At 32.9% G+C, this 21,038-nt stretch overlaps 1 protein-coding gene across 2 annotated transcripts in view; it reads left to right on the top strand.

Moving 5' to 3' along the window:
* Positions 1-21,038, top strand: part of LRBA (LPS responsive beige-like anchor protein) — a 637,829-nt gene that overhangs the window by 174,804 nt on the left and 441,987 nt on the right. For both annotated transcript variants that reach the window (XM_069493475.1, XM_069493474.1), the window contains 3 exons: positions 558-636; positions 2,788-2,921; positions 10,081-10,142. In XM_069493475.1, coding sequence (XP_069349576.1) covers positions 558-636; positions 2,788-2,921; positions 10,081-10,142 — 275 coding nt within the window. The remainder of the gene's footprint in view (positions 1-557; positions 637-2,787; positions 2,922-10,080; positions 10,143-21,038) is intronic.

Genomic DNA, 21,038 nt, shown 5'->3' with positions numbered 1-21,038 from the left:
TTATGTCCTGTAATTACAGTGAGGGCACAAATGAGAGAATATAAATTCTGTTTGAGTCATTTAAGAAAGGTTTCTTAGATGTTCTTTGGCTCATGAGCAGTCAGGCTATAGCAGAAGTCCTTTGATGACTGAAAACTACCAGTTTTTATGGTAATGGAGGTATAACTGTTAAAGGCTAAATTTGGAATCAGCTCTGTCTGTTTTGTTTGCTTTTTTTTAAAAAAATTGCTTTTACTTGTAAATTTCTGTTGGCACTTGGTGCTAAGTAGAAGAAATTGTGAACCTTATTTAATGAATCAGAATGTGCTTTTCTCTTACCTCTTCAGCCCATGGATAAAACGATTGCTTGGCATGATAGTTGAGCTTGTAACTGAGATTTTTATATGAAAGGAAAGATTCAAGAAAAATCTTGTTAATTGTTTGATTTTAATGTTATCCAAATAGCAATGGATGTTTAAAAAAATACAATGTGTTGACTGGTATAAAGATATTCTTTTTGTTTAAATCCTTGTATCTAAAGACAGAAAATTCCTTAAGTGTTTATTTTTCTTTTATAGGCAGTAGATCATCTAATGCAAAGTTGCCCTCAGTTCCAACAGTTGGTTCAGTTTCTCAAGACCCAGTTTCAAATATGAGGTATTTAAGCTACTAACTTGGATATTGTAGTTTATGCCTTTTGATGACTTTAAGCTATCTAGCTATATTCCCTCCCTCCCCCCCTCCCCCCCCTCCCCCCTCCCTCCGTCCCTTCCTTCCTCATATACAACATTTAGAAGCTCGGAAATATTTTAGAAGTTTACTTTATTTTGAAAGTTTATGAGATGCAGAAGGTTAATGAGAAGTGACTATTTGGGGAAAAAATAATTGCTATGTGTATAACAAATATTTATATAAGCTTATGGTTTATGTTTCAAATGATTGCAAATTGAAAATTTAGATTTGTTCCTCTTCTATAAAAATACTGAAACATTAATAAGTGACAGCCAGTTCACCAAAGCCACAATGATACTGAATTATAGATAGGTTTTTGCTGTCACTTATTTTGTTTAATGGGGAATATGCATTTCAAACTTTAATTTGGAATGCTGTGAATGTATTTTCCACTACTGGGGCCTTAGTGGCCAGAGAGTTCTTGATTTTGCTTACTACAATTGGGGAAAATCCACAGCATTCTACAAATGTTGGCACTGGGTACTTTGAGTGAAGGCTGCTATTTGTGATATTATCCAGGATAAAGAGTTCTATGAGGTATGTAGAGGGAAATAGTATTTAGGGTAGTATATGTGAGGAGATGGTTATTGACAGCAGAAACTTAAATAAGTTTGTGTTGATCATTTTAGTAGCAACTGCTTTCTTGGTTGTATGAATTTGAAGTACTCCTGGTGTAAATAGTAGATAAGTGGCTCTTTGTGTATGTTTCATTTGTAAGGTAGAAACTGAAGCTGTAGATGCCTCTGAACTTCCTGAAATGGAGGAGACTTTTTTTTAAAACTTCTTAAATATTTGTCTGTATGTTTTTATGAATATAGGTACATATAGTCACAAAGACTTCTCTTAATATGTAAATTGAGATAAGTGTGCCTATAAAATATATTATTTTTAAATAAAAATCAATTAGATTAAATTAGAAAAGAATTATTGTCTTCAGTAAAAAAGAACTGTTTCTTGCTGTTTTTGAGTATTTTTTAATACCGTACTATATGCTGAAGCTGAGAACTTAAAAATGAAGGCACAGTTCTTGAATTCAAAGTGCTGATGGTTTAGTGCTAAATAGACAAATTTGATGAAGATTTGATAGAGGTTTTTTGGGTTTTTTTGGTTACCGTTTTTTGGTTTTTTTTAAGAGGCAAAGTCTTGCTCTGTCACCCAGGCTGGAGTGCAGTGACACGATCATAGCTCACGTTAACTGCAATCTACCAGGCTCAAGTGATCCTCCCGCCTCAGCCTCCCAATTATCTAGGACTACAGGTGTGAGCCACCACACCTGGCTAATAAAAAAAAATTTTTTTTGAAGGGGTGGGGTATCACTGTGTTGCTCAGGCTGGTCTCAAACTCATGGCCTCAGTTGATCCTGCCGCTTTGGCTTCTGAGATTATAGATGTGAGCCACCGTGCTGGGCCGATAGAGTTTCTTTAGATTCTTACAATGGGGCTAAAAAGGAAGTGCTTGAAACCTGCCAGTTAAGACTTCCAATAAGAACTGATGCTTGGAGTGGTTGTTAACCAGCTCCTTTGTCAGGGCTGAGGGTGGCAAGATAGATCAGGATATAAATGAATATTCCAAGCAGAAGGACTACTATGCATAGCAGTAATACCTCTTAAGGTAGTTTTTAAAAATTTTTCACATAAATTTATATATATATATTTTTTTGAGACAGAGTCTCACTCTGTTGCCCGGGCTAGAGTGAGTGTCATGGCGTCAGCCTAGCTCACAGCAACCTCAAACTCCTGGGCTGAAGCGATCCAACTGCCTCAGCCTCCCGAGTAGCTGGGACTACAGGCATGAGCCACCATGCCCGGCTAATTTTTTCTATATATATTTTTAGTTGGCCAGATAATTTCTTTCTATTTTTAGTAGAGACGGGGTCTTGCTCTTGCTCAGGCTGGTCTCGAACTTCTGAGCTCCAGGGATCCGCCCGCCTCGGCCTCCCAGAGTGCTAGGATTACAGGCGTGAGCCACCGCGCCCGGCCTAAATTTATATTTTGATGGACATACATGCTTCATTTTAAAAAGTAGAAAATTGATAAATTCTATTGAAGTTCAGGTAACTTAATGTCTTTTCATTAGTATTACAGAGAGGCTTGAACATGCTTTGGAAAAGGCAGCTCCTCTTCTACGAGAGATTTTTGTGGATTTTGCACCTTTTCTTTCTCGGACACTTTTGGGTAGCCATGGACAAGAACTGCTTATAGAAGGAACAAGTAAGTGATTTTTCTTTATTTCATTTGGAAATATTTTACATTTCAAGGTTAAAAACTTAAATGGACAACAAGAGGTAGATGGATTTTCATTGGTTTTTTTTTTTTTTTTTTTTTTTAACCTTTGACAAGGCTTCTCATAGAATCTGTATCTTTTGAAAAATATATCATGTCTCTGTTATATTCTATTCTGGTCAAGATTTTCATCAGTGATTTGGATGAAGCAGAAAATTATGTGTTGAACTGAAGAACCAAGGGATTTTCTTTTTTTGACACATTAAATTAACTGTTTGTTTAGAGAATTGGAGAGACTAGTGTCATGGTGTTTTACTTGAACTTAAAATCCATATAAACAACAGTATATTGTCAGATATCAAGAAAATGAGGCATACATTATTAGTCTTTATTAGCAGAATTCTGTTTTACAAATAAGTGGAGTTAACAGCATTGTTCTCTGTCCTGCTTACATCATACATAAGTTACTGGTTCTTTTCTAGGTAGTGTACTTTGAGATTGTGTTAAAGTAGATAGCATGCAGAAGTAGATTGCTGAGGGGATTGGAAACCATGCTATTAATATATATGGAATGGATAAGGAATAATGGGACTTTTTATTTTTTGCATGGAGCATTTGCCTTGTAGCAAGTATCTTCAAATATTAGAGAGGGTGACTTAACCAAGTGAAAGTAGACTTACCCTGAATTTCCTCAGGCAGCAGATATCAGTTCAGTAGAGGATAATGTTTCAAACAATTAATTCTGTTTAAGAGTTTAGCAGACTGATTTCAAAATACTAGTCTTCATCCCCATAACAAAGATTTTTTTAAAGGAGAAGCTAGAAGGCTTTCAATAATGATGTAGAATTAATTTTTGTTTTCAAAAGTATTTGGACCAAGTGATTGCTAAATCTGACTTGTCTTTATCCATGGTTGATGGTTTAGGTCAGGATAAGATATTCTCTTTAAGCTGAAAAATCATGGGTGAACACTTTCATCTGTACACACGTATCTTTATCAACTTACAGCTTTAGTTATCATCATTTTTTGTTGGCTAACAGTAGCTAGAAGATCTCCTAAGGAATTTCTTAAAACTTGTGCAAAAGCTCCTCTTTTGTAGAAGTAAAGATATACTGGAAATACAAGATATAGGTCGTATCTGAGTGTTAACTATGGGGAATGAACACTTCATTTGACCCTTAAAATATCTGTATGTAAGTATTGAGCTTTAGCTAGGAATTTCATCTGTGCTATAGAAGTATAATGGAGCTGGTGATGAGTGATTTCATTTCCATAGATGCAGAAAGTAGCAATGAATTTATCTGAAAAAGAAAATTCAGATATTAGAAACATTTAGATTCTCATAGAAGCATGAACCCTACTGTAAAGTGCACATGCGAGGGATCTAGGTTGCGTGCTGCTTATGAGAATCTAATACCTGATGGTCTGAGGTGGAGCTGAGGTGGTGATGCTAGCACTGGGGAGCGGCTGCAAACACAGATTATCATTAGCAGAGAGGTTTGACAGCACAATAAATGTAATGTGCTTGAATCATCCTGAAGAACCATCCCCCACTCCCCCACCCTATCCTTGGAAAAATTGTCTTCTGTGAAACCAGTCCCTGGTGCCAAAAAGTTTGGGGACCATTGGACTAAATAGTCCATGAGGTAATGAAGGACTTTTATTTATGAAGTAATAAAATTTGAAAAGAATTGAATTAGGAGCTGGGCACAGTGGCTCAAGCATGTAATCCTAGTTACTCCAGAGGCTGGGGGGGAGGATTACTTGAGGCCAGGAGTTTCAGACCAGGCTGGGCAATGTGGTGAGACACTGTCTCTACAAAAATTTTTAAAAATTAGCTAAATATGGTTTTGCACACCCGTAGTCCAAGTTACTCAGAAGGCTGAGGCTGAAGGGTTATTTGATCCAAGGAGTTCGAGGCTGCAATGAGTTATGATCGTGCCACTGCACCACAGCCTGGGCAACAGGGTGAGACCCCATTTCTAAAAAAAAGTTTTTTTTTAATTAACAAAAAAGAATTGATTTAAAAAAATCTAAGAATCTATATTATAGGGCTTTTTATTAATTTATGTTTCACATATCAAACATTTTTTCAAGTGATGTGACAATTTATGATTTAATGGCCATAAAAAAGTGAGCAAAATGTATTTATGATTTATAGACTTTCAGTATAGCAAGACATTGATGCTTATTAGTTGGTCTTTGGATTTTATGATAGATATAGCAACATAGGATAATACTAGATATGCAGAAGTATTAGAAATTGATAATTCTAGATCCTTGAACAAAATTTAATTTGGAATCAATTTTTTACTGGTAAATTCTGATAAAATGGTAAGAAGAAGATTTAAGTGTTGCTCATTTATAAACTTGAGCCTACTCATTGGATTGTGTTTATAAAAATAGCATACAAATCTGAGTTCTTATGAAACTTACGTATGTTTTTTAAGTTTTGAGGGATATTTTGGGTCGTGGTTTTATGCAGCATAAAACAGAAAGGTTTTGAGAGGATATACTACTATATAAGCAGCATAATACTATACAAAAAGCATTGATATAAAGGGCGGGAGACCTTGGGTTTAATTCTGTTCTTGCTAGTGACTAGGTGTGTCATCAAGCATTGGAATGCTTATTAATTTTTTTAAAAGTTCTAATGAGTTTTAAAAAATATTGTAAAATATTTTTATGAAAATTTTAAATATTCACAAAATTAGGAAGTACAGTATCCATGAACTTATTACGAGCTATCCAAACTGTCTTCATTTTTCCATAATTATTTGCTACTTCTACCTCCCTTTGTTTGCTTTTGTATTTTGAACAATCTGAGATACCATGTCATTTAACCCCTGAGTACTTAATAACACACACAAAGAAATTTTCTTATGTAATCACAATGCCATTGTTACATCTAATGATATTAACAGATTTTTAATATCACCTAATATCCAGCCTATATTTATCTTTATAAAACATCTTTATATAGTTGAGTTTCTTCCATTTAAGATGCAAACAAAATTCACTTATTACGTGTGATTAGGTCTCTTAAGCCTCTGATAAGTCCTTATTAATCTAAAATAGTTTCCTCCATTCTTCCTCTGTTTCCATGCTATTGTTTTATTGAAGAAATCTGGTTGGTTATTCTGTAGAATGTTACATATTTTGGAACTCTGAAGCTATTGCTCTTTTGTGATGTCATTTAATAGTTCCTCTATCCTATATATTTTCTGAGGACTTGAACTTAGATCTAAAAGTTTAATTAGATGTAATATTTCATATTACATCATACCTGGAGTCGCATATTGTCTGATTATCTCAATTTTAGTGATGTTAACCCTCTTTTTCAAGTAGTTATAACCCTTTGTAAGGATTGATATTTTATTACTTTTATTTTATTTTATTTTGTTTTGTTTATTTTTATGTGTGTGTGACAGGGTCTTCCTCTGTTGCCGGGCTAGAGTGCAGTGATGTCATCATAGCTCGCTGCAACCTCAAACTCCTGGGCTCAAGCAATCCTCCTGCTTCAGCCTCCCAAGAAGCTGGGACTATAGGCATGTGCCACCATGCCTGTCTAATTTTTCTATGTTTTTATAGAGACCGAGTGTAGCTCTTGTTAAGGCTGGTCCTGAACTCCTGAACTCAAATAGTCTTCCCACCTCGGCCTCCCAAAGTGCTAGTATTACAGGTGTGAGCCACTGTGCCCATCCTTTATTATTTTTATTTTTTTTAAAAGAGATCTTTCAAAGAACAAAGAGAATATTAGCTTAAAATTTTTAAATTCTATCTTAAAATTACTATATCTGAATTCACTGGATCCTTGTTATAAATCTAAAATTCATTATGAATCTTAATGATCTTTTTTTTCCTATATCCTGAAACACTTTGCTATTTCATCATTATACATCAGTTATTCTTTACCATGCTGTGGAGTAAAATAATAAGAAAACAAGAGTGCTGCAATTGCCCTAGAATGATGGTGCAGTAGGAAAAGAAATCATTACTCTTGTATATTATCTTTAGTTTTGTTACTGGTTTGCCCAATGTATTATGTTGTATTTTAAGAAGATATAAACTTGGATTTTAAATGGGGCCAAAACCTTGTATTTGGCATAGGGAAAAATATCTTAGATATTACAGTGGTTTGTGACCCTCCAAAGAGCCACACTACACATATACGGTATATGAGTACATCATTCTAACAGGAAGGACTTCACTGTGCAAAATTTATATGATAATTTGTGGCAAGAACCTAGACCATCCCATTTTTCTAAAATACATGTGACAGTGTTCTTTTGTGATGATTATGTACCACAATTTAGTTGGTACAGTTTCTATGTGGAGAAATGATAAAGGTAGGTGTGCGTACAATGGTGATTGGAAGGAAAAGTTCAAGTATAAATAAAAATTCAGTGGGGTAGAGTTTTTATTCTAAATGATATTTGTAGATCTTAAACAAAAATATATTTTGGAAGTCTGGAACAAAGATGTCTATCCATTCTTCAACAAAACTTAGTCGTCTAACTTTCCCACAGTGGATTTGAGGATATAAGTTCAAGAAGAAAAACTAGAATTAGTGATAAGCTAGAACCTATTAAACATGTGCTTGAAATTTGGAATTAGTATTTACAAGATGGATATATTCTGGTTTCATGATGAGTATTTAGTTGCACCCAAAAGACATTGTTCATTTGGCATATACTTTCAAAACCAGGAAAATATGGAATAAGAACTTGAATTTATTATACCTAAATTATTAAAATTTCTAATGTTTATCACCATCCCATTTTTTAAATAAAATTTTAAGGTGATTTAAAATATATATATATAAAATGTTCTTATATTCTAGATGGTAAATGATCATGACTTTTTATTCATCATATCCTTGAGGATTTAGATAGATCAATGGGTTTAGATGGCACTAGCTTAATATGTGGTAAGTCATTTGATTCTGTGACTGAAATCATATATCTGGGTGAGTTTCCACTGAAGAAATTGCCATGGTCTTTGGTCACGAAATTACAGATTAGTACAGTTATAAAACTCTTAGCTTGGCATCCCGAGTATGTTCTTTTCAAGAGACTAAAATTCTCTGTCTTTGAAAAACCAACCAAAGAAATAAAATCAAGCCAACCAAACCCAACTATTATTCTGAGAGACTTTGAGAGAGGTCAGATTGAGTCCATTCAGATTTCTGAGCCTGCAGTACCTTCTCTTGTGACCGAGGCAATAATAGGGGGCGTAGGGGAGTGTCTGTATGTCTGTTTATAAAATGAAAATTGATACTTCTTGTAGCAACTTAGAACTTGACCCTAAAGTTTCAGGGCCTTCCTTTGGATAGTTCTTAGAATCTGACTTTAAATCTGAAGACAGATTTAGTGGTTCATTTTTCATTTCTTGCTTTTCATACATGCAATGAGTATCACCCGAAGGCAAAAATTCAGGTCAAAAATAGAAGTGATTTAAGTTATGCGGTTCGATGCCAAGTCCCTTATTGGGGTTATCTCCTGTTGCTTTACACACAAAGTTATGTTTGTGTGCATCCTATGATATGCGTGGTGAAAAGGATGAATGAGCATCTATAAATCTTCCTAATTTTGGATAACCCAAGGTCCTTTTTATCAGTATTGTTCACTGAGCGGGTATAAAAGGGCTCAGATCAGGGCCCAATGTCAGGAATTCTGGTTCCTCTGGAATAGAGCAATAAGGATTAATGACCTAATTATAGAAAGATCTGAATTTACTTCTTAGAAATAATGGGTTTTGAAGTTGGAGTAGAACTGAACTTCTTTTACCTGGGTTATATTTTATGAAAAGTAGTGAGGTTTCAGACCAGCAGAGGGCTGCACCAACAATCAGAGATAGAGTATTGCCCTACCCTTTTTTTGGCCTTGGCGGTATTAATCTGAGGAGCTATGTACAACTTAGTGCTGTAGAAACCACATTTTATTTAATGACCTGATTGCCTAATTCAACATACAAACATTTGTGTAGCTGATTTTCATGCCAGTGCTAACACTTTTGCCATCATTTCTGTCATATATTTTTTCAGACATTGAGAAAAATAGTTCTAACTTTTTTTAAAAAGTAAAGGGGGTGACCTCTCCAATTTAACTTGAATGCTATTTGTAAAGCTACAAAATGCAAACATATGCTGTCATTATAGTTGAGACATTGTTATTAAAACAAGGGAAAGAGAAAGAAAGAGCAAGAGAATAGAAGAAAGAAGAGATTGGATACCTGGAAGAGCTTTAATGGGAAGGAAAAAAGAGGGTAATACTGTAGGGTGTTTAAAGACCACCAGCTATTATTTTAGCTATTACATTCTGTAACCTAAGCTTGTGTTTGCCTAGAAAAATATGCAATAAAAATGTAATTTTTGTGATTATTAGTAATATAATTTAATTTAGTCCTTATAATTATTGGTATTGCTTTTTTAAGACACTATTTATAAAATATTCTTTGAAGGAACCACTTTAGATTTTATTGGTAATTAAAACTAAAGAATTCTTTAGATAGGTAATAACTATATAAAAGTTCCTTCCTAAGGATATTTTTGGTGAACCAAAATGAAACAGAAGAGAAAATGTAAACAAATTAATTTATAAGAAATCAAGAGTATATAACAGACAACGACTTGCATTTCTGTTAAGGTTTAGTGTGAGGTCAGAGGTCAAGGTACTAATAAGAGTGTTTGGGATGTCTGCTGCCATGAAACAAAATGGAAACTTGATTGATAGCTAGAGGGTTGAACGGAGAGAGTGTGGTGGAGAAAGCAAAGGTCAGGGAGCCATTTCCCTTCTCTGCATGTATAATGATCAACTCTCTCCAAAACAAAATGTAGATGATATTGATCAATATGGCATATGTTGTGCACATTTCTATAACTATTGTGAAATGTCATTATATATGAAGTTGTAATATATGTTTTAATATTTTGAAAGCTGAAATGGAATTGTTTACAAAAAATGGTAGTGATTTTGATGCCAGGTTTAAAGTAACCATAGAATACCTTGTTTAATTGTCTGATCAAATGTATGCCAGTTTGGTTCTTAGCAAGATGTTAATGTTTTATTTTAAAAACCAATTTGGATTAAATTGTATAATAAATCGCTCATATTTGTTTTTTTACTTTTTACTTTTTTTAAAATAGGTCTGGTTTGCATGAAGTCTAGTAATTCAGTTGTGGAATTGGTTATGCTACTGTGTTCTCAGGTGAGTGACAGAATAAATGTTGAATTAATAGTAAATTCTCACATGATTTTGTTTTGACAAGGAAGTTATATTTGCATTACTGAAATTTTGGCTATAATAATTGAGTTTGCTATTATAAAGTAATCATATTGCAAAAGAGTTGCTCCTTATCTTTGATGCTTGCAGATGATTTTGAAGCAAGCACTGAGAAAAAGTCGGTAGATAAATGAGAAAGCAAAGGTTTTTAGAGTTACATTAAAAATGTCCAGATCAAATGATCTTGAGATGACTAAATTTCTTTGCTGTGTATATTAAGGTTATAGAAACAGATTTATTTCTATACCTTGTGGAGTGCCATGCTGACTCCACTGGGAATCATGGGTCTACTTCCCTTTTGTGCAGAGGTTATAAAATGAGTGATAAATAATTTTGAGTCCTTGTCATTGCTAATTATTTTTGACGTACACAGCAGATTTGGGAAAACATCAACAAAAAAGTGGCAGCCATCATGATAAGATGTAGAAAATAAATTCCTAAAAGCAAAATTACTTTAGGTGTTCAGAAACCTTGTACCTCATGTGTTAAACTTTAATGATTTTTTAAAAACTTATATAGAAATCATGTATCCTGTGATATTTTGTTTTCTGTTTTGCAATTAAACAGATGAATGCTTTTATCGAAAATTTTCTTTGTGGTCTTTTAAAAGTGATATCTTGCCGGTAGTAAATTCCCCCACTTAAAACTTTAAAATAGCCTTTTTTAATAGGAAAGGTATTGGTTTAGAGGTCAAGGGTTTTGACCCGTTTCAAAACCTTTGACCTTCATTTACAACTCTCATGGTTTACTTGCCTAACGAATAAGGATAATGCAAAATTAATGTTTCTTTGCATCGATTTATTTGTTTTAGTGCCTATATTGCCAAATTTATTTAGATTGTGCTGATGGACATTTCATGAATACAAATTAAAGAATCATAGAAGGTGTGAAAAATCAATACTATGCATTGTCAATAAAGTACAATAAGAGCAATTAGGTACATTGCACCTAATGTATTTTTATAATGAACTTGTGAGGAGTAGTTATGTTTCTTATTGGGCTTATTCTTAGATATAGTGAGTACCATGTTTTTATAATTTAATCATTTCCTTTACAAAATTTCATTTCTTCAAAAACTGACTAGATAAAATTTCTCATTCAGTCATCTGATTTGAAATAATTGAATCTTTCATAGGTGGAAATTGCCTTATATCATTCTTATACCTACATGAAATTACACTTATTTTTAAGAAGCATTCACTTACAGTTTTAGATGTTTCTTCACAAGAATATGAATTTATTATAGTTTCATTGATGAATTTTGGTAATGAAGTTTCACTTTCTAGTTAGAAGAATTGACTATTTTTGGTACACAAATGCTATTTCAGATATTACATATTACATATCTGAATGTTAGAAGCTGCAAAGAATAAAGAATGACGTGTTTTAATACACCTATTTGTCATGTATGTCACAGTGCTGTTTAATACTAATCCAATTAAATGGGATATGAAGATCACTTAGTAGAGTAAGTTTTAAAAGTCAGAAATTCTCAAGTTTTTTGTTTGAATAAAATACATTATTGGGTATTTGAAGTCTATAACATTTTTTATGAGTTCTTCAAAAGTTCTGTGGCATTTCTACAAGATGTAGCACAGTGTGAAAAATGATGTGAAAAATGAAGCCAGAATTAGCTCCAGATGTATACAGATTGTTCCGGGGTGATAATTACATTTTTCACTTTGAATTTTCCTAATTCAAAGAGGTCAACTTGGCAATCACAAAAGTGATTTATTTTGTTAGAAGTGAACTGTCTTTTTCTACATGAAAGCCTAAGAGATATGAAATTGAATTTCAAGTCGACATTTTGCAGATACTGGGTGGGGATGGCTTGAGTTTGATTGATAATTTTTTTTAGTCTGAGATAGGGTAGGAAGCAAAAAGCTACCATGTTTCTAAAATTTTAATTAATTTTTTAAGAGGAGATGGAGAGGATTGAGTGCCAAAGATCGAAAGATCAGGTCAAAACTCCTTTTTTAATCACATAAATAATGGGATATGCTTATGAACTTAACATCTGCAAATTTGATTTAGAACTTTACAAATTAGTTGATGTTAATTTCATGACAATCGGCCATGTTCTGATTATTTGTCTTAAATCCATTCAAAACTTATTTTCTTTTTACATTCTTTTTAACACGGTGTATAAGCAGATTTTATTACAAAAGAGAATTTAGAACCTAAATTTAAGAAATGAGGAAATGATCACATTTGGTTTGTTGCCAATAAGACCAAACAGATTACTATAGATGTCTTTGTAGCTTCAACTAGGATTATATAATACTTTCTAAAGTCCACTGATTCATTAAAAGTTACTTAGGTACCATTTCATATTTCATCCTATTTAAATTTTAAAATTGTTTATGTAAAATGTTAGAGTTGGAAAGCTCTCTTATAATACTCAGCATTATATTTTTGAGTAAAATCAATATATATTTAAGGTTTGTTGAATTAGATTTAGTCATATATTGAATCCCATGTAAAATAATTCAAGAACTACTTGAGCTCCAAAGACTGTTTTAAATCCTCTTTACTTCTTAAAATAAGACTTCATACATTCTTCATGAAACTGTATGTTCTCTGATGCACACAAAACAAAATTGAACAAGTTTTCAACTATATTTCAGATTGTTTTTCACAAACATGAAAATTTGTTGCGTGTATATATAAACTTGTTTGAAATCTATATGAATTTAAAGAAGTGTTAAATAAATGTTTCAAGTAATATTCTAGCATTGTATAAAGTGCTTGTATCTTGCTCATTTGACATTAATATCATTTTTTGAAAGAATTGACATTGCATTCAAGGCCACTTTATAAAAGCGTTGCATTGCTCATCCTAATTCAGTCTGACATACATTCCAATAACACTACCTCCCTTCTTGGGCTTAAAGCTAAATTTATGACTGCGCATTGTGAAGTGCATCATTTAAAAATGGTTTCAACCCAAAACATCTAATAAATAAATAATGTGTATGGCTACTCAGTAGTAGACTTTCTAGACTAGAAATCATTCCATCGGATACTCAACAGTCCACTATCGGAGAAGGCTGTCAGATAAATCTTGTGGTAGCTGCATTCATGTCCTGTAAATCACATATTATTGTCTGAGTCTTCTGCCAGGTCATCTATTCTTTCTCCATTTATCAGAAATGCATACAGTATATAGAAAAACTAGAAGCACCATGTAGTCTGGCCTGGCATCCTGTCTGAGTAATTAATTAGCAACAAAAGTTAATTTCAAATAATGTGTTAATCTGATTTTTGTTTAAAAAAATTTTCATCAAAGTATATAGATTGTTGCTGTTTTTGGAAATAGTTCCTTTATGTAAAGATAATGATAAAAGGTTTGGTCCTTTTTGACTCAAGTGATTCTTTCTCTATACCTCTGAATTATTAACTTAAAAATTATAATAGTCACAATATGAATCAGATAGCACTGTTCTTATGATTCTTTTATGTCAGTGTTTGAATGTTTTTGAATATTTATAGTAAAATATTTCTTTTTTCTTTTCTGTGACATCTTTTCTCTATTTCTAGGTTTCTTCTTCATTTTGAGTTTATTCTTCTGAATATATGACATTAATGTTATTGCTCTTGCTGTTTTAGTTCATGAACTTTTCCTTTTCATAGTTGTAATGGTTTTAGAGATGTATATTTTGAGTATGAGTAGATTATTATCAAAATAAACCTCCCCCCCACCGCGCAAAAAAAAAAAAAAAAAAGCAAGCCAGCTTTATACCATGGCACAAAGGTGTCTTTCATGATTAGGCCTCTCTTATTGCTTGAACTTCATTTCTTACCAGTTAGATTTTAATTTTATATCTGTTCTCAAGCCCTGCTGAATATTTAAAGTTACCCAAATGTGACATCTTATTCCTGTGTCTTGGCACATGCTTTTTCTTTTTCTCAAATACCCCTCTTTCAAGTGTAGTGACTAATTGTTGGTGGCTTCTTATCAATCAGATCGCAGCTTAATTATCCATTTCTTAGACCATCATATCTATGGTTGGTATCCTTTTTGTTTGTTTTTATTTTAGCACTCACTGTAGAATTTAACAACAATTTTCAGTATACATATGCTAACTTGTATACTTGTGTATTGTTAGTCTTCCTCTTTGTGTTCTAGACTCTATGAAGGTAACAGTTACTTCTGTTTTGCCCATTAAAGTATACCCATTACGTAGCATAGTCCTTGGTACCATAATGGGTGTTCAGTGAATATTTATGGGAAAAATAAATCATTTAGCTCCTTGATAAAGTACAATTTCTTCTGGGCAGTTGTTCCTTGACTCCTTTCTTTCCCACAACTCTATCCCTAAATGAGGTACTATTTAGAGCACCCACTGACTATGTTGTAGTTATTTCATTCTATATTTAAATTTCCTAGGATTTATCTTTGTCTCCTATTTAGACTGTAAGTTTCTTGAAGGCAAACATTGTGTTTTCGTTACTATTATATCTCCAACTCCTATTATAGTACTGTTCAACCAAATGTTTATATACTTGTATAAGTAATAAATGAATGGTACCATTGATCATAAATCACCATATTTTGGATTTTTGCCTTTGGTCTTTTTCATTATGAAATACTCCCATACTTTTTGATGTTAATTAGTTTTTATATTAAGTCTTTGTTTTCATTAAAACAGCTATGTTATTATTACCAAAGACTGTAATTATGTTCATTTATAAAGAAGGCTTTTATTTTTTTCATTTTTTGACTTAATCAGACTCACTTGTTTTAAAAAAATCAACTTTATTGAGGATAAGTTATATATAATAAATATACACACATTTTAAATGTATACTTCAATGAATTTTGACATATATGCCACCATGTAACGATCATTTTAATCCATAAAGTTTCCTGTGCCCCTTTGCAATCAGTCCCCATCTCTATCACCTCAAGTTGCCACTGATTTGATTTCTATTACTATGGATTAGTTTTATTTACTGTAGCACTTCATATAAATGGAAACTTTTTTTAACTGAGGTGCTTAGATATTCATAGTGTGCTGTGTTTAGAGGACATGTCAACCTTTTTCACTAAAATTCACCATTCAGTATTAAGAAAATGGTGTAGTTTTTTAAAAGAAATAATTAAGCCAGTAAAACAAGTGATTGTTTTTTGTCAACTGCAGAATAGGAACTTTGACTATATATAGATTGCTTAGTGGGAATAGAAATAAGTCTGTGGTATGGAAATCCTATGGTATGAAGTTTTCTAGTAGTAGTGTGGTGAGGCCATTAACTATAGTTTTAGAATTTTCCATTTTTACTGTCAATTGGGCTCAGTTCAAATGCTGTCTTTTCTACAGAACTTTGGTGAATATCTCTGCCTTGACCGAGGCCTCTTTTTTATACTTGCTGTGGTGTTATTTATTCATTTATTTAGCAAGCGTGTATCATATGCTTTTAAGACAAGCCTCTTTCTTTAAGGAAATTATAATCTATTCCTTAAACTATAGAAGAGACAAATAGTGAGAGAGACAAATAATCATAATACAAGATAGAATTTTATATGGACTTTAAGAAAAACACAAAACACAGGAACAGGGAGTGGCATTGGGGTGGAGCCCTGAAAGCTCTTTATTAGTCCCTATTTAATCTGATAATTTTATTTTTGTTCATGAGTATATCTATTTTTTTTTTTTTTTTTTTTTTTTTTGCACCGGAGCTGAGGGGAGGGGAAAGAAGGGGTAGATGGAGGAGTCGAGTATATAATTTTCGTCTCCTATGGCTGACAGCCAAATTTTTTTCTGGGTTCTATGTTTTTATAATTTCATCAGGATTAACAGATATTAAAGTTCCTAAAGGATTTCCTCTGCTTGATCCAGTGTCTATAACTTTCCTTGGTTGAAATTGTGGTAACCATATGCTTGTTTGATCCGTTCTCACTATCTGACTCTTCCAGTACAGCAAATTCCAGAGTGCGTACCATGCCGTAATAATGGATGTTCTGTGAGAAAAGCATACAGTGTTAAATAAGTTTGTAAAAGGTTAGTTTAAATACATTTCAATTTCAATTTCTTTTTGGTGTGTTTATACCTCATCCTTAGAATGTACTTATAAAAAGAAAATTAGTAGATATAAAGTGATTGTCCCTGAACTTTGTTATTGTTAGTACCTATGACCTTTTGATTGCAGATGGGATGAGAATCAATAGGGTAATGTCTAACACTGGGATAAAAAAATAGGCTTCCAGTACAATCATCTAGTTTTGCCTTAGCGTGAATGCTTTATTCCTATAATGCACAAAGGCTGAAAGAATAGATATTCTTTGTTGAAACAGTCAGAGTTAATTTAATTTTGTGTGCAATAGAATCAGTTGACCTTTTAAGAAGGGACTATAGACCATTGAAGCTTGGAAAATTCAAGCTGTATAAATTGGTCGTGAAAAACCTTAGCTGCATTAACAATTCTAAAGTATTTGAAATGAGCTTAATAACTGTACTTTATGATAATATGGCAAAAATATTTATTATTTTTAATTGATTCAAAATTTTATAATAGATAACTTTCTATTATAAGGTAGGAACAGTAGCCTTTAAACAACAGCAAAAACATATTAAAAACAAACCAAAGTGTTGTTTTTTCTTTTTAAAAATAAAATGTTTAGGTTGATGTTTTAGTGAACATTAATTGATCTTTATTTGAATTTGGATGCAGACTTTTTCATAATATTGATTTAAAGTGCTGTTACAACCAAAGAAAAGCATAATTTAACTTTAGATGTAAGATTTAATCTGAAATACAGACGTCCTGTTGATTCACCAGCACACTAGGATTTAGAAAACACAACCTTTTAAGGTAAATTTTGTGGAACTGGTAGTACACCCTGTGGCTTGGCAGTCTAGTCAGAAGGATGATACCATGCTGACTATATAACTAGATCTTTGAACATTATTCTCAAGGGTGGTAAATGCAAAACAAAGTAATATCAACTGGCACTTAATTCTGCAAGTTCCCTGCTGATCTGGGTATTCAGTGAAATGGAACTCTTCCTGACAGGAAGTCAGCCTATGAGTATGGAGACATCTAAAAATAAAGTGTGTTTTAATTTGGCACCCTACTGTTTTACAACTGGTCTTTTAAATTTGGGATTAGGAAGAGAGTTAGGAAAAGGGAGAAATACACAAATGGAAATATTCCAAGCATAACAGTTCTTTGGTTTTAATATAATTAAGAATACAGGTCAGGGTTTCTGTTTCTCAGCTATTAATACTTACTTTGGCTTAGCCCTTTCTTTTTTTCTATTACTTCAAATCAATCTACTAAAGTTAAGGTATTACAGAAAGGCTAGATTAAAAATGTGGAGTTTGAAAAAAAAATGTAGAGTTTGAGATTGCCTTTGTTTAATTCCAAACTCTCTGATAATTTTTTGAAGTTTCAGCTATATTCCTGTATTATATATTTTTTCATAAATAGATTATAATTTAATGGATTTTAGTCAGAGTAATCAGAATTAATATTAGCCATTTCAGCTTCTTAGACTCCAGATTTAAATCTTGCTGTTTAGAGTGTTTTCACGTTTGACTTAGCTCTGAGATAAAATTGTTATTTAGTGCTTTAATACCTTGACATGCACATTTAGGACATAATAGCTTAATTTAGGAGGGGACAATTATTATGTTAGTAATTGTACAAATATTCCTTCTATTGTACACTTTTTAGTCAGGCAGCTATTTGTAGTCAAGTTGCCATTTTATAATATGGACTTCTAGAAGTGTGTAAACAGTTTTAACAAAATCTGAAAATCCATCGGTCCTAAAGGTGATTCCACCATTTTCTGTGCCACCTGTGATGACATCTCTTTCTGGGAAACTCATAAAGCGCACCCAAATATAAGTAGCATCGATGTCATTATAGAGATTACTACTCTAATGATTTTTAACGGTCACTTTTGTAAACTTTAGTACTTTTTTGTTTATACTACATTATTTTCAACATACCTCCTGTGTTACCTAGTTGAGAAATACTTTTATGATAATCTAGTTCACTGATTATCAACCTTTTTTTCTAGTCAAATACATTGTTGTAATAAACAGTTGCTCATTATGATGGTTCTAAGCCTGAGTCCTGTAAGAATGGAGGAGGGATAAAAGGACATAGTATTTTAAAAAGTCCTCTGTAAAGAATCAGATTCCAGCTGTAGACAGCGTAGATCTTAAATGTTCTCGCCACAAAAAAAAATGCTAACTATATGAGGTGATGGATGTGTTAATTAGCTTGATTCATTCATTTCACAATGTATACATATGCCAAATACCACATTGTACAATACATGTGAATATATGCAATTTCTCTTTGTCAGTTATACCTTAATAAAGCTAGAGGAAACAATAAAATAATTAGACTCGTCCACCTTATTCCTGAATTAGTGAAATGATGGTTTTCCTTTTTCCCGATTTTACCTCTTATAGTACATACTAACAAATTTACTTTCTAGCAGAGCCTCTTTATATTTATACTTCCTTTCCAGGCATACCTGTTGTAGTTGTTTACTGTTTTGTCAAAATCAAACTTCTCTGCCTTATTTTCAGCGTCCTTAATAGCTGTTTTATTTTCATTTGTACTTATTTTCATGCTGCTTTGTAAAATAGTAATTATGAATTTGACGTATGTGTTATGTATATCACACTGTCTTCTAGGTGGCTTACCAAAAAAACCAAACTCGCTAACCCTAAATCTGTTTCCCACATTGTCCTGATACTTTCTCTTCAATACTGTGCTTTTACAGATATTTTTACAGATAGTGAATATGAAAATGTTTACTCAGTGCCCTGAATATAGGCTCCACAGGGCATTCCTTTTTTAAAAAAAATTTTTTTTATTTCAGCATATTATGGGGGTACAAATGTTTAGGTTACGTATATTGCCTTCGCCCCACCTGAGTCAGAGCTTCAAGCGTGTCCATCCCCCACCTATTAGGTGTGAATATACCCATCCCCTCCTCGCTCTCCAGTCTGCCTGACACCCGATAAATGTTATTACTATATGTGCACTTAAGTGTTGATCAGTTAATACCAATTTGATGGTGAGTACATGTGGTGCTTGTTTTTCCATTCTTGTGATACTTCACTTAGTAAAATGGGCTCCAGCTCTATCCAGAATAATACAAGAGGTGCTCAATCTTGTACCCTGCAAAACTAAGTTTGATATACAAAGGAGAAATAAAGACCTTCTCAGACAAGCAAAGACTGAGGGAATTCATCAAGACAAGACCTCAAGAGCATTCTTTTTGATGGTAATTATTTATTTCTGAGAATTCTTTATTCAGAAGCTCAGATTGTAATTAGGCATTTACTTGAAACAGCCGTATTGTCTTGTTGGCTGTGCTGGCTTGTTAGGTTATTCCTGTTACAGTATATCAGATACTACAAAATTGAGGCCAAATTTAATGTTCGTTGCTTATCATTCATTTTTCAGAGGAAAGATTATTTGAGAAAACTTACAGGTTGCTTGGTCTTTCAGAGTAGTTTCGTATTTCTATCCATTGAAGAGGTACACTATCATTTGTAAAACACTAGCCTAGTTTGTCAAAATAGGATTCTATTTGTTAGTACTGTAAGTTAGAAAAGAAAAAAGGAGGTTAATTAGTGGTGGTGAGAAAGTAAAATAATGGGGGAGAATTTTCAAGAACCTTTTTTTTTGTTTAACCAGTCTCCTTACCAAGTCTGTACTGCTGCCTTACTTATTTGGACATTGGGCAGTAAGTTGTTCTGCATGATATCAGCTTGTCACCAGTATTGCTACTGCCAAATTTCAGTTTATTGTAGCCTGATAGGCTTTATACTTAGCAAATTAAGGTGAATTTCTGAAACTAGAAACAAAAGCAGTCACAGCTCAATCACTATTAGAACCAATACTTGGAGCATAAATTGAGTTGACTTGCTTAAAAATTTTTCCAGCTGTTGCCACAATATATTAAATTAAAAAAAAGTTTTTATTTCTTTTGAATATTTTGAATGTGTTCAAATTTGTTTGAATTTGTTAGTAAAGTTCACTTCTTTTCGACTTGCTGTTTCTGTTGTTTTAATTTGGTTTCTCCAGTGTGATAGGGTGAAATATGGTTCCCTAAAAGATAGCCATGACAAATCCCTGGTTAACTTGTTTGGAAAAAGAGTCTTTGCAGATCTGATTAAGTTAAGAATTTTGAGGTGAAGAAATAATTCTGGATTATTTGGGTGGACCCTAAATATCATCACATGTATCATTACTAGAAAATAAGTGGGAGGTTAGAGCAATGCAGCCAGAAGCCAAGGAATGCTGACAGCCACCAGTAGCGGGAAGAAGCAAGGAAGAGCTTCTCCCCTGGAGCCTCAGGAGAGATGCTCTACTGACACCTTAATTGTGTGGCTCAGGAAAACTGATTTCGGACTTCTGGCCTTCAGAATTGTGAGAGAACCAATTTTTAGTGTTGTAAGCTACAAAGTTTGTGACACTCTGTTGCTGGAGCCACAGGAAACTAATATATCTATTAATAGTAATGATTTGAGTGTTCTTAATGAAGTACTTCTCCCTGCTCTACCTAACAATGATAAATTTTGATTTCTTTAACTAGTATTTTAATGTTTGTGGTATGGAAAATTGAGTTAGGTGCTGTTGAGGACTTCAGGAGGTAGAGATCTCTACATTTACAGTGTTTCACCATGGTTGAGGAGACAAATTCTAATTTGTAAAGTTTTTTGACCCAGTAAAAAGATGCAGAATAAGCTAATATTGTTTGTATTTCTAATGGAGATGAAGTAAATAGAATAAAATACAACTAGAGAGATGCACTGTTGATTGTTTCATCAGTCCTGATTTATTTGTGGA

This window comes from Eulemur rufifrons, chromosome 18 (genome assembly GCF_041146395.1).
Source record: "Eulemur rufifrons isolate Redbay chromosome 18, OSU_ERuf_1, whole genome shotgun sequence".
In the NCBI taxonomy this organism is placed as follows: Eukaryota; Metazoa; Chordata; class Mammalia; order Primates; family Lemuridae; genus Eulemur; species Eulemur rufifrons.
Note: the sequence above shows the minus strand (reverse complement) of the source record. Positions and strands in the feature narration are given on the sequence as shown.